The 13,376-nt window shown below is 40.5% G+C and overlaps 1 protein-coding gene across 6 annotated transcripts in view; it reads right to left on the bottom strand.

Annotated features, from left to right (window-relative positions):
• Positions 1-13,376, bottom strand: part of DAAM2 (dishevelled associated activator of morphogenesis 2) — a 209,868-nt gene that overhangs the window by 61,434 nt on the left and 135,058 nt on the right. For all 6 annotated transcript variants that reach the window (XM_054819166.1, XM_054819170.1, XM_054819169.1 and 3 more), the window contains 2 exons: positions 10,654-10,987; positions 947-1,057 (listed from right to left, as the gene is read on the bottom strand). In XM_054819166.1, coding sequence (XP_054675141.1) covers positions 947-1,057; positions 10,654-10,987 — 445 coding nt within the window. The remainder of the gene's footprint in view (positions 1-946; positions 1,058-10,653; positions 10,988-13,376) is intronic.

Below are 13,376 nucleotides of genomic sequence, written 5' to 3'. Positions count from 1 at the left end.
TCCTCTGTCCTGACACCAAATTCACAGGATAATTAATTCCAGTAAAGTAAGTAAAAAAAAAAAAAAAATAATGTCTTTGCCTGTGTTTGACTTAAAAACACAGTCCTCATCTGCCTACAATGAGTTCTGCATGTGCAGTCAGAAGGACAGCACACTCCATGTTGTTACATAAAGAACATGAAGTTATTGGTGTCTGTCCTGCTAGTCCGTTAGAGGTCTGCCTCCTGCTTACAGATGAACAGTACTGCAGTCTTCCTCCTAGTTTTTATGTTTATTTGTCATAAAATCACCATATACTCTGGCAAACTTGACACCTATTCAGTGAGATGTTACAGGACTGCTGCAGATAGGCAAATACATTGCCAGACAGAGCTCTTATGAGCTTGTTGTCTGTTGCGATTTAACAAAAAAACAAAACAAAACAAAACAAAACAAAGACAATGTAACAAAACTAACACTTTTCATGAAAAAAATCACTTTACAATATCCTATAGACTCAAAAGAAAGTCTTGTTAATGAAATAAAAACAACAAACTGCCTCTGAAATGTCTCCCTTTGACATTTTTAAATCAAAATGTTTTGAGTTTGTCTTTGAGTCAAAACAACTTAATATTTCAAAACATTTCTGAAGGTAAACCAAAATGTTTTCTAAAAAGCTGAAATCAAGACATAAATGCTTTGCAGTTCTTTAAAAAAAAACCCAAACAACAAACTAAAAAAATCCAAAGCAATCATTTCAGTGCAAGTAGTCTATGTTATATTAGAAGAGGCTGGGAATGAAATAATATGGAAGACATTCTAAGACTGATATTAACAATTAAGCATTATTTTCCACATACTATATCCATGCAATAACACAAGATTTGTGACTTAATCTACTAGCCATTTCTAAGGTAAATTAATTCAAGAACAGCTTTTAGAAGGAATTTCCAGGGCAGTGACTCACCTCACCAGCACCAGCATTCAGAACAGCATTGATAAAGGACATAATGGCTGTTTTGAGATTTACTTCATCTCGGTATCGCCCCATGCTTCGATCTAGCTCGTTCAACAATGTCTGAAACAGAACAGCAGGCTGGGTTAGAGGATGTAATCTAATTTCTTGCACCATTTTGCATACTGTTCATGGGATATGCACACAGTTTTCTTTTGATTTGCTATGTATTTGCTAAAGAAATAATTTTTTTCAGACAAGGTTGTTAGCAATTTTGAGCACGCCACAATAAACAAATGAAGAATAACGATAGGCATAAAATGCCCACCTGATCCTAATGAAAAAAAAAAAAAAGTCTTTTTTTAAACAAGCTATTATTTGAGAAAAAGCAGATGCCCTTTATGTTCCTGCCAACATGATCTAAGAAAGCAGCAGAATGATGCCCTTCCTAGTCAGTTAACTCTGTATGGTGGCTATGACAGGGAGTTTAGACATGCAGAAAAATAGCATCAGATTCATACATCCTTTCTACTCACATCACTCAAGTAATTTTCATTGTTTTCTTGGATCTCAGCACGATAGATTGCACTCATGTATACAGGAGGAGAGAATTCTGAAGAGAGGCTGTCTTTTGAGGAATAAAACCTACACCTGAACCTTAGAAGATTTCTCCTTGTTCCTTCACTTACAACTACTTCACACAAAGCAACTACCTACCTCTTGGTAAGCTCCTTTTAGGGATTTGCAAATAACACATATATCCCCTTGTGCATTGTGGTGGGTTGACCCTGGCTGGGGGCCAGGTGCCCACCAGAGCTGCTCTCTCACTCCCCTCATTCACTAGACAGGGGAGAAAAGGCATAACGAAATGCTTGTGGGTCGAGATAAGGACAGGGAGAGATCACTCACTAATTATCGTAATGAGCAAAACAGACTGAACTTAGAGAGGGAATTCATCTAATTTATTATTAGGCAAAACAGAGTAGAGGAATGAGAAATAAAATCAAATCTTAAAACACCTCCCCCCACCCCTCCCATCTTCCCGGGCTCAACTTCACTCCCGGCTTCAACCTTCCCCCCCTCAGCGGCACAGGGGGACGGGGAATGGGGGTTACGGTCAGTTCATCACACATTGTCTCTGCCACTTCTTCATCCTCAGGGGGAGGACTCCTCTCATCGTTCCCCTGCTCCAGCATGGAGTCCCTCTCACAGGGTGCAGACCTTCACGAACAGCTCCAGCACGGGTCTCTCCCACAGGGTGCAGACCTTCAGGAGCAAACCGCTCCAGCGTGGGGTCCCCCACAGGGTCACAAGTCCTGCCAGCAAACCTGCCCTGGCATGGGCTCCTCTCTCCACGGGGCCACAGGTCCTGCCAGGAGCTTGCTGCAGCGTGGGCTTCCCACGGGCCGCAGCCTCCTTCAGGTGCCTCCACCTGCTCCGGCATGGGGTCCTCCACGGGCTGCAGGTGGAATCTCTACACCCCCTCATCCTTCCTCCATGGGCTGCAGGGGGACAGCCTGCTTCACCATGGCCTTCACCACGGGCTGCAGGGGGATCTCTGCTCCGGCGCCTGGAGCACCTCCTCCCCCTCCATCTGCACTGACCTTGGTGTCTGCAGAGTTTCTTACATCTTCTCACTCCTCTCTCCGGCTGCAAAAGCTCTCTCTAACTGTTTTTTTTTCTTCTTAAATATGTTATCACAGAGGCGCTGATTGGCTTGGCCTTGGCCAGGGGCGGATCCATCTTGGAGCCGGCTGGCATTGGCTCTATCAGACACAGGGGGAGCTTCTAGCAGCTTCTCACAGAAGCCACCCCTGTGGCCCCCCCACTACCAAAACCTTGCCACACAAACCCAACACAGCATACAGCTCCAAAGCTCAAAGGTGAATTATACAGCTCCACTGAAAGCACAGTTAAGCTCCAGTTTCCTTGTTACAGAATCATAGAATGATTTGAGTTGGAAATGATCTTTAAAGTTCATCTAGTCCAACGCTCCTGCAATGGGCAGGGACATGTTCAACTAGACCAGGTTGCTTAAATTCCCGTCCAGCCTGACCTTGAATGTTTCCAATGATGGGGCATCTACAACTTCTCTGGGCAACCTGTTCCAGTGCCTCACCACCCTCATCATTAAAAAAAAAAAAAAAAATCTCTTCCTTTTATCCATAGTCTTGTAAACAGCAGGAGACAAAGAAGAAAAAAGACTACACAAATAATGATGGTAGCTTGTGCCTTATATGGTCTATTTAGGCATAATTTCACTTGAATATTTACCAAAGAGATTTTATGAAGAAACTGATTAGCCATGAAAGCAACTCTACTTTTAGCTTTGTGCTGATGACCATGAATCTTCTCTTCAGGATCTTCTCTGATCAATTCATAATTCCAAGGATGATTTTCCTTACTGGAAGAGTAACAAATTCCACTTGAGATCTGACAGTTCAGTTGTATGTGTTTCATTCCAGAGTTAATAATAAATGTCCCACAGTCATATATTTGTTTTGCTGATGTAGTAGAAAAGGCAGAATTCTTTTTACTCTTCCCAAGAAGTTAGGCAAAAATAACTTTTTAGTGTTCAGCTCAGCAGATCCATCTAAATAATATTTTGAAGCTATGATGCTGAGTAAGGAAGTTCATTTTCCTTTAGTCAGTCTTCTGTCCCTGGCTACTGAAAGTGTTCATTCATAGCAAAATCTTTCCTGTGCTAGTCATCAGTTTCATAGGTCTATCTTGTTTCCTGTAGCAAATGGACATCACCATGGAAATTTGTCTCAAGAAAGAGGGCAAATATCCTCCTGCACATTCCCCTTTGGAAAGAATACCCTCCTGGCTTCATGCAAACCCTTTGTTTGTTGTTGAATAAAAATCTTTTGATCTATCATACACTGCTCCTGACAGCTGTTCTTATATCACAGCATAGTATGTTCTCTATCAAGCAAATATGATTTCGTAAACTCCGTTTTCTTGCATCTTCTAATTTGTCCAGCTGGCACTTGCAAATGTCTCTACTGCTGGCATTTGAACTTCCATCACATCCATGATTTCCCAGTAGTTATATTATGACCAAATACCAACCCTTCCCTCATTCTGTTAGAAATAGGAATGAGTCTTACATAAAAATACATGAAACGCCCTACTGAGTCAGACTGATGGTCAGTCCAGCACCTTATCTCTGACAATGACCATTTAAGAAGTCTTTAAATTCACCAACTTCAACTTGACAAATAAGCAGAAATGTAATACATGAGAGAATTTAGTTCTGTTACCATCAGATTTGACACTGAAATCCAAAGCACATGTGTCTTCTTGGAATAATTTAAGTAGCCATTATTACAGAAGCATCAAAACCAAGGATGGTTTTCTTCAGTCATTCCTACCATATATTCTTACAGACTTTTACAAACATGCTAGAATCTATGCAACAACCTATCAGATACAGCATCCAGTCCGGCTGAAGGATGTTAACAAAAGTCTTCTATCCCTTATTTCAGAAGGCTGAACTAGGAGAAGAATGCAGTGGGGGCCAAGCCAAATTCAGAGCAAAACTCTGGGTTGCCCTAAGCGAACTAAAGAGCAGCACATCTTCATGCGATTGTTCAGCTCTAGAAGGAAACACTGTAAGATCATGCAATTCCTAAAGATCAGAGTCTACACCCACACACTGTGGCCGAACTCCAATATCTCCAACCCTTTGCAAATGGCTGCGGTTCAAGTCTTCACTCGAACATTTCCTGTGAAAAAGATTTCACCACACCTCTTGGCAGCCAGCTCTGTGGCCCAATTGATCTTATGGTTGTAAAGGTTTTTCCTACTATTTAAGCAAAACTTTCCTCACTTAATCCCATTATTCCTCATCACTGACATTCAGTAGGTTTTCATTCAATCTGCAGCAAACCTCAAAAGGCTTTGGATGAGCCCTGAGGGGAAGAAGCAAATCAAGTGGGAATACAGGATTTTAATTTGTTCCTTGTTAGCTCCTCTACAACAATTCCAAATTGATCAGATTTCTCCCTACAGATTATGGTCTGTTCTGATGGTGTTTAATACAAACCAGGCAAGAGAGCTCTGGAAGAACGCTCCTAATTTCCACCTTTTCCACTGACAATATCAAGCTTCCTTTATTCCTTCACCTCAAGCTTCAAAATTTCTAGCAGCATTAAAGAGGAAAACAAGAGTGTTCTCCCCAAAGCAGCCCAGTTAATATTTTCACAGGCAAGTGAAATCAGCTCCTTGCAGACACTATCTAACACCTTGGTCCTCTCAAGACTAAAAGGAAAATTCTTTCTCCCCACAGGGAGGGTGTTTCAGACAGCAAACTAGGCTGGAAGGACACTGGAACATCCTGATATACTTTTCTGGGCCAGTACAGCATTATGACTTTGTAACATTAGTTTGATTCAAAATATGGCACGTTAAAAAGTACAACATGTTACAATGTCATAACACAATACATTCACTCCACAGGAGAAATGAGGGGAAGCAGCAAGAATAACAATAATCAGAAAGGCAACAGCTTAAGGAAGAGTAAGATTGTGCCCTTTTCAGAAAGGAAACCAGTCATAAATAGGATAATGCAGACATGAACGGCACTAAAAATAGAGACTCTTCTTTCTCCGTTTTCACAGCATTTTAGAAACCTCCATCTTCACAAGAAAAGCACCCAAGAAATTCAAGATAAAGCAACATTTTCATGGTCACACAGCAAGCCAGTGACAGAATCACACTAGTACCGATTTTGAATACGTTGGATGGAAAAGAATCCCAGCAAGGACAGCAAGGGCTCATCTTCCTAATTCCACATTTCTGCTTTGAGGGTTTATGCTCAGCTTTCCAATGTTTTCTTTCATCTCTCTTCTTTAAGGGGCACAGGAGATTTGTAGGCAAAGAAGCATATTTCAAACAAAAATTGGATGAAGAAAAGACAGAGCTTTTCCAGATTGCCTCAGGAAGGAGATTGAAGGCATGCCTTTATATTATTGTGGTATTTGAGTAAAGATGGAATACTATGCTGAAGAGGACAGTTTTCAAGGAGTATCTTAAAAGAGGAACTGCAGACTGCCTGTTGGACATTAAACGGAGTGTTATTCCAGGCAGAAAGGCAGCATGGAAGAAGGGTCAAAGATTAAAGCAGGCAAAGGGATCAGCTCCATCAAGAAGCTGCGGCAAATGTGAGAAAATAGGAATAGCCACAATATAAATTCAGACACAAATATAAAGTACAGAATCTTGTTGCAAGTGCCAAGACAAAGATGATCCCTATAGACCCATGAACATGCTGAACAGCAGAGATATAGAATGAAGTTGTAGTACTGAAAGACACTCGAGTGAAGACTGAAGTCTCAACAAAGAAGAGTAAATTCTGGAGAATCTCCCATAGCTTTAGAGTCACTCCTCTCTGAAGTTAAGGATGAGATTGATAATTGCAGTCAGTAGAGAAAATGATGGCAATTTAGAAAGAAGCAGTATTTTACATCAGACTTTGCATTCAGAGCAAAATATGAATTTTTTTTAAGAAGATAGTCCTTCATATTAATAAAATTTCTATCTATATTTTCCATTAACTTGAATTAAAAAAAGCCAAACACATTAAAAAGCAAAGACATCCTTTCCAAAATATTTCAGCACAGTGTGATTAGTGGTCTTCAGTTGATATGACCTGGTGCAATTTAGTTAAATTAATTGGGATCACAAATATTTATATTACTCAGGAATCTCACTGTAATTTGGATTTTGACTTTAGATACACTAGTATAAAACTGTAAGTTTTCTATTCAAATAGTAGGAGTTATAGCAGGACAGACCCAATGTAAGTTTAGTAAGAACCATATCTTAAGTTGCAGCTTTCCTTCTCTACTAATTCACCAGTTGCTGGGTCCTTTGACTACTTTTGGTTAGCTGTGCCAGGTAGCAAGAGTTGTGCTTAGAACACTGTCCAGCAATAACTTCTAATATTCAACAAAACATGCCATGTTTTCTGTTACCATGTTAAAGACGTGATCTTTACATCACTCCACCACACTTGAGCATGTAGAAATTGGAAAGAATCAGTGTTACTATCTAAAGTTGTCAGCAGCAAATTATGCATAAGCTCAAGTTTTAGATGGTTGCCAGTAAATAATTCTGAACCTCTCTGTCTCCTTCTGACACAGAGGAGTGGAAGCAGAACCATGCACCCCAAATTTTTATTCATCATCATGATATTCCTCTGCAAGAAGGAAAAAAAAAAAGAAAGAAGAAAAGAAAAAGAATGGTGTTTGGGAAAAAATAGATCTGGAACAGTGTTTCTTACATTTACCTCCTGATTCCTCAAAGTACATAGTGCTGCTTCGCACAGATGATATGGGGAGAGTGGGACTCAGACTTACTGCAATCTGCAAGAGGGGAAAACAAATCCAAACGCATAGTGTACGAACAAAGTGCCAGCTTTCATAGATCAGGAGGGATAAATTGAGAGCGAGATGGCTGAAAGGAATGAAGAATATTATCAACCACTGTTGTCAGTAAGGCAACTTAAAGAAGAGCAACAATTGCACTGATGTTGTCAGAGATGAGTGTTACCTGTAAATTACTTATTGGACATCCCAATAAAAGTGAGCTCAGTACAGTTTCCAGAAAGCCCCACTCTTTTTACTTCAAAAGAACCAAGTTTGATTGCCAAAAATGAGAATCTGAAATTATTCTCCTGTTAGGTACTGCGTCTCTAATTTGGCCATTGTCTTATGGAGCACTGCCTTTACAGTTCCCAGCTTTCCTTTTTTCCCTCCCATTAGAATCAGTCTGCAATAATGAACCATAGAGCCAAATGAATAAATTCCTACTCTGCACATTCAAAGTATGTTTCTCCTGTTCCTACAGTTTAGTTCACTTTTTATTACCTTTCACAGAAAGAATTCTCATGTCTTGGTTCTGCCAAATCCCCAGTTATGGTGTATCATTTTCAACATAACAGTGATGAGGTGTGGCCAAAGTCAACCTAAAGCTGCAAGCTCTAAATGGTTTGGACACTTCAATACACTGAGTGATGCTGCTGGTTGCTCAAGCTACAGGAAACACATCCCCAGAAGAGTTCAGCTTGAAACCTGAAGGATCTCTTCAGATATTTTCAAAGTCTGGCTTACAAAGATTACTCTCAGGAATAGGATAAAGAAAAAACAGGCTTTCATTGTACACCACATCTCTGAAGTTTACAGTAACCGTATAGGATAAGCATTGTCAGCTCATCCTTTTCTTAAAATGGCCTTCCATAGTCAAATTACAGTGAATGTTTCTCTTTATAATGAGCTGCAAGACTGTTCTGAGACACAGGTGTAGGAGGGCAAGAGGCAAAGGGATATAACACTCTCTTGACTGACAAGTCCTAGAGTATCAGAGAACCTTCCACAAAAATATGAGGAAGACCATGATCACACTTGTATCAGCATTTAAAAAATCCCCAGTCTCTCTGTTAGAAGAAAATGACTGAAGATGGATAAGGATTATCTTTGGATGAACCTGTACCTCCTCAAACTTAAACTTAAGCTATTGCTGTGCATAGTGGAAGATCCCATTTCAGCATCTAGACACAAGCGTTAGAAATTGCAAACAAGAACGCATCCCTTCTGCTAAATCCTTTTGGGTTTGGGGTGTAGGTTTTTTGTTTTGTTTCAGAAATAAAAAAAGAGAGAGTATCCATTTATCTTTCACTTTTCCCCAATGGAAAAGCATTTTGACAAAAGCAAGCATTTATGCAAAGTATTCTTTCATGAATGTGAGAGTTAGTAAGCATCTGCAAATCATTACATCAGATTCCTCAAAAGCTCACAACAAGACCTGTGCTACCATACTTTGCCCAGCGATAACTTATCTCAGTTATTTGGTAAATTTTAAACCAGTTAAAAAAAAAAAAAGAGAGAGAGAAAGAAAAAAAAGAAAAAAGAGAGCGAGCAAGGACCCAAAGAGGAGACACTGAGTAAACTCAGCATCTATCTCCCATACGGACTTAAAAAGCAGAGTCACTTGATCAAGTAATTATAAGTTAACACAGGAGCACAAGTGTTGTCAGGGCTGTGAGTTACCACTGCTTTTTGCTGAGCATCTGAGGTTACTCCCACCTGTCTTCAAGATATGCAAGAATGTCAAATTAATTCAGGAAGGATGTTCCATTTCAGCTAGTTACTACAGCACCAGCTGGATGGAGCAGTGCACAGAGGGGTGGACCTGCCAGTGCCACATATAGGTAAATAGAAGAGAATAGACCAGACTATTTCAGCTGGAAGTGACCTCCAATGATCATCTAGTCCAACTGCCTGACCAGTTCAGGGCTGACCAAAACTTAAAGCACGTTATTAAGGGCATTGTCCAAATGCCTCATAAACGCTGCCAGGCTCGGGGCATCGACCATGTCTCTAGGAAGCCTGTTCCAGTGTTTGACCACCCTCTCAGTAAAGAAATGATTCCTCATGTCCAGTCTAAACCTCCCCTTTGGCGCAGCTTTAAACCATTCCCACACATCCTATCACTGGATACCAGGGGAAGAGCTCAGCACCTCTCTCTCTATTTCCTCTCCCCAGGAAGCTGTAGAGAGCAATGAGGTCTTTCAGCCTTTTCACCAGCTTTGTTGCTCTCCTGTGGACACATTCAAGGACCTTCACATCCTTCTTGAATTGTGGGGCCCAGAACTTCACGCAGGATTCAAGGTGAGGCCACATCAATGCTGAATACAGTGGGATAATCGCCTTTTTTGACCAGCTGGTTATACTGTGTCTGATGCACCCTAGGATGTGGTTTGCCATCTTGGCTGCCAGGACCAAGCCAAGACGTCCTGCATCCCAGTCTCAGGTCTGAGTCACAGTCAGCAAATCCCATAGTGCATTCAGTTCTAACAACAAACATAGACAGCTACTGTTCATGAGCACAGACTCTCCTATTCACTTTTACAGTCATAGCTCGTTGTAGCCCCAAATCCACTGATGCATTAGCTGAGGAGGAGGCAGGAGATAAAAGCTGACAGAAATTAGGACCCAGGGCCTGTTAGCCCAACACCACCTTTATCATTTCACCTAAGAATGAATAGTAAGTGCGTGAGATTACCCCAAAGTTTAGAAGCTACAGCTTCATACTCAGCAACAGATTCTATTATATCTCTTTGTAAAGGTGCTCACTTCACTAGGAGGAGGAATGTTATAACAGCAGCCAGCAGTATCCACAATAAAAGCCTGTCAGTGATCTACTGACCTACCTGAGTTTCCCTTCTGTGTTCTGAATGGGAGATACAATTGCTAAGTGGTGACAATTCACAAGTTGATTGCTAAGTGGCAATTGAAGTGCCTCCACTGTCCATTATTTAATCCACAACTCTTTTATTACTAAATTAAGGGCTTTAAAATCAGGACAGAGGCTCCTGGAACTCTGTGGCTTTGGCTTCTAGGGCAAACCAAATAATTACCATCCCAGAAACACCATCGGGTTAGAGTACGAACAGATTAACAGCTTTCATTTAACATATCAAACGTTCATTTCAAGGCAAAATGTAGGAGATTTTAAGTTAGCATTAACAACAAGCAATCAGGTCTTAAATATATATATATGCTGATAATCTATTTGAGGAAGTGCCCTTCCTGAAACAAAATGAGAAATAATGCCTTTTTACTACCTAGCAAGTCTGCAGTACATGCACTGTAAAAATCACTCCCTGCAGATTCATCATACTGGGTATTTCTGGCAAAATATCTTCCTCGTACCTGGAATCTCGTTCTTTCTGCAGCATAGACTTGATAGTGAAGCATGGCTTGCAAGACTTTCTTGTGACCATCTGGTACCAAGCAAACAGCCCCTAGGATCTCCAGCACAGCAATCTTGGTCTTAATGTTCTCAGTCCGTAAGCTCTGGGAGATGATGTTGATACTCTCTGGATGAGCCAGGACATGAGCCCGTCCTTGGGAGTTGTTCATCAGTGCCTTGATACACCCTATAACGGATGTGTGTATACGGCTCTCTGAGGTCTCATAGTCCATGCTCTTCAGGAAGTTCAGCAAACAGCTCAGACCATCCAGCTCAATAAACCTGGTCACAAACCTGGCAAGGGGGGAACAAATATGAAAAATAAGGAAAGCAGACCAAAGGCAATTTATTGAAAAGACACCATATTATTCAACCCTGCATCTGTAAAAGCTGGCTAGTTTTTAGCCTAAAGTTCACTGAAGAATTCCCAGGTAATTAAGAAAAACAAACCAAACCAAATCAAACAAAACAGAGAGAAAACAGACTAGCTAATAACGACGTGTCACATAGTTTCAGGGTAAAAATATTCTATCACCTTATGACCCTACTGTTAGGTTACTGTGTTCTTTGTTCCAGTCACCACCAAATACCTGCTGTGGTCCACTCCAATAGTTGCTGCATTTTTAAGGCTAAACAGATTCTTTTAAATTGCTACATCTTACATACATGGCAATGCACACAAGATACATTTTTATACAGACTCATCACCACACTTAGGAGTTCAGCTTATGTTGAAAACCATTTTCAGGCTTAGATCAAACTTTTAGCCAATACTACTTATAGGCTTCCACCTCCAGGAGTGGGTACACTGACAGGGGCAAACTCATTACTGCTCATTGCAGTCTCTGAGCTGTACTGACTTCACACTCTGATCCTGTGATATACGTAAAGGAACATATGAAGATAAAGTTTAAAAGGTATGTGTTCTTTAGTAAAAGACAAAGCTCCTAAAATGGCCTTGGCTGCATTTTTTGTTTGATTGTTTGTTTTGAGTTTGAGGAGGTATATTAAGGACAGAAAAGGTCCACTGTCAACCTGCAGTAGCAAAATGTACAGTAAAAACATCGTAAATAGAGGAAATACAGAAATAATCAGTTATCAGATGACAGACTGAAGACTGAACCTATAGTAGGACAGGTTTATTTTGACTATTGACATCGTTAGAGATCTGTTTCTACTGTATTCTACCATACAATTTGCCATAAGATTATGGAAACTGAGGATGAAAACAGTATACGTGAAAGTCCTTGGAAAAGATTAAAGTTTTGTTGAAAACTAAGGTTAAAAAATCCAGATGGGTCAAATTAGACCATGCAGACAGCCTCCTAGACAAATCAATAGAAATGAAGGGAATTATTTAAGTCAGTTCAATCATTCTAGCAATGCTTCATTTGAGTTCCCAGGCTTAAAAATGGGGATTCAAAGATATGACAAGGGCTGCAAATAATTTCTTGAGAACACTTTGTTTGCCTCCTGCCTCCTCTAACAGGTCGTTCAGGTAGGTGCACTTTTTTAGAACGTCTGAATGCAAAACCATGTGAATTACATTTGAATTTTCAGTCTACCAAAATGCACACCAACAATAACATCTCCATGACCACACTCTAAACAGCATAACATAGAAAGACACCTCAAACGAATGAAAAGGTTGTTAACTGCCACCTGTGAAACAAATTAAGAATACCAAAAGTCTGTATCATTTTGCCTTAACCTAACCCCTCTTCCTCCCTGTTGGATACTCCCTAATGTGCTGTCTTTCTCTTTTCTGCCCTTATATGAGATGCTGCTCCTAATATGCATCAGTAATGGCAGCACCATACTGAAAGACTGAATTTTACTGTTCATGTCTCTGCACCAGGAAGACAAACCTGAGTCATACTTATGTATCTCCTGGATAATATGGACTTGACATATGGTGGTTACACCCCACACTACACAGGAATTTTCAGGGCCTACCTGAAAGTTATGCTCACTATGCTGATAGATTTGCCAACTTGTGGCTTATTTGAGCCAGCAGTTTAACCAGAAACATGGCAAAGCCTGATGCTTTCAATGAAGTTTCGGTCTGAGGTTTGGGTTTTGTTCAAAACTGAATTTTAAAGTGAATATCAGAGTAAGGGCAAGCACATACAGGAACACACGCGTACCAAAAATGAAAACAAGGTTTAGTTGAACCCTGCTAAGACATTCTGCCAAGTTGCACACAGGTCTGAGCGCACATTCTTCGGATACACCATCTTGTCTACCCTAACAAATCGTAGGAGGAAAAACCTCTCTACCTCCAGGCGAGAGAGCGGGATCAACATTGTGCACCACGAATTTGGTAAGTCACTCAAAGCAGTTTATTATTTAAACTGATTATAGAAAGATTAAAACTTAGTTCAGTTTTTGCAATGCGCTTAGCTGCTAGCATGCCAAAGACGACTGAAATAAGTGCCTTCGTGGCTAAAAGAATTGCTGCTAAGGATGTATTTGGAACCAAAATAAGCACAAACTCAACTTGCACCAAACAATGTGATGCCAATGACTTCCAAGCATTTCTCTAACCCTGGGCCTAAAGAGCAGAGTTGCTCCTTGCCTCTACTATGGAGGGACTAGTTTAAAATCTTCTTCTCCTCCTCGCCTCCAAAGTTCAGTTCTATGAATCCATCCTATACCTTAGCTATTCCCTCCATCTTTTAGG

Source organism: Grus americana, chromosome 3 (genome assembly GCF_028858705.1).
Source record: "Grus americana isolate bGruAme1 chromosome 3, bGruAme1.mat, whole genome shotgun sequence".
Taxonomy (NCBI): Eukaryota; Metazoa; Chordata; class Aves; order Gruiformes; family Gruidae; genus Grus; species Grus americana.
Note: the sequence above shows the minus strand (reverse complement) of the source record. Positions and strands in the feature narration are given on the sequence as shown.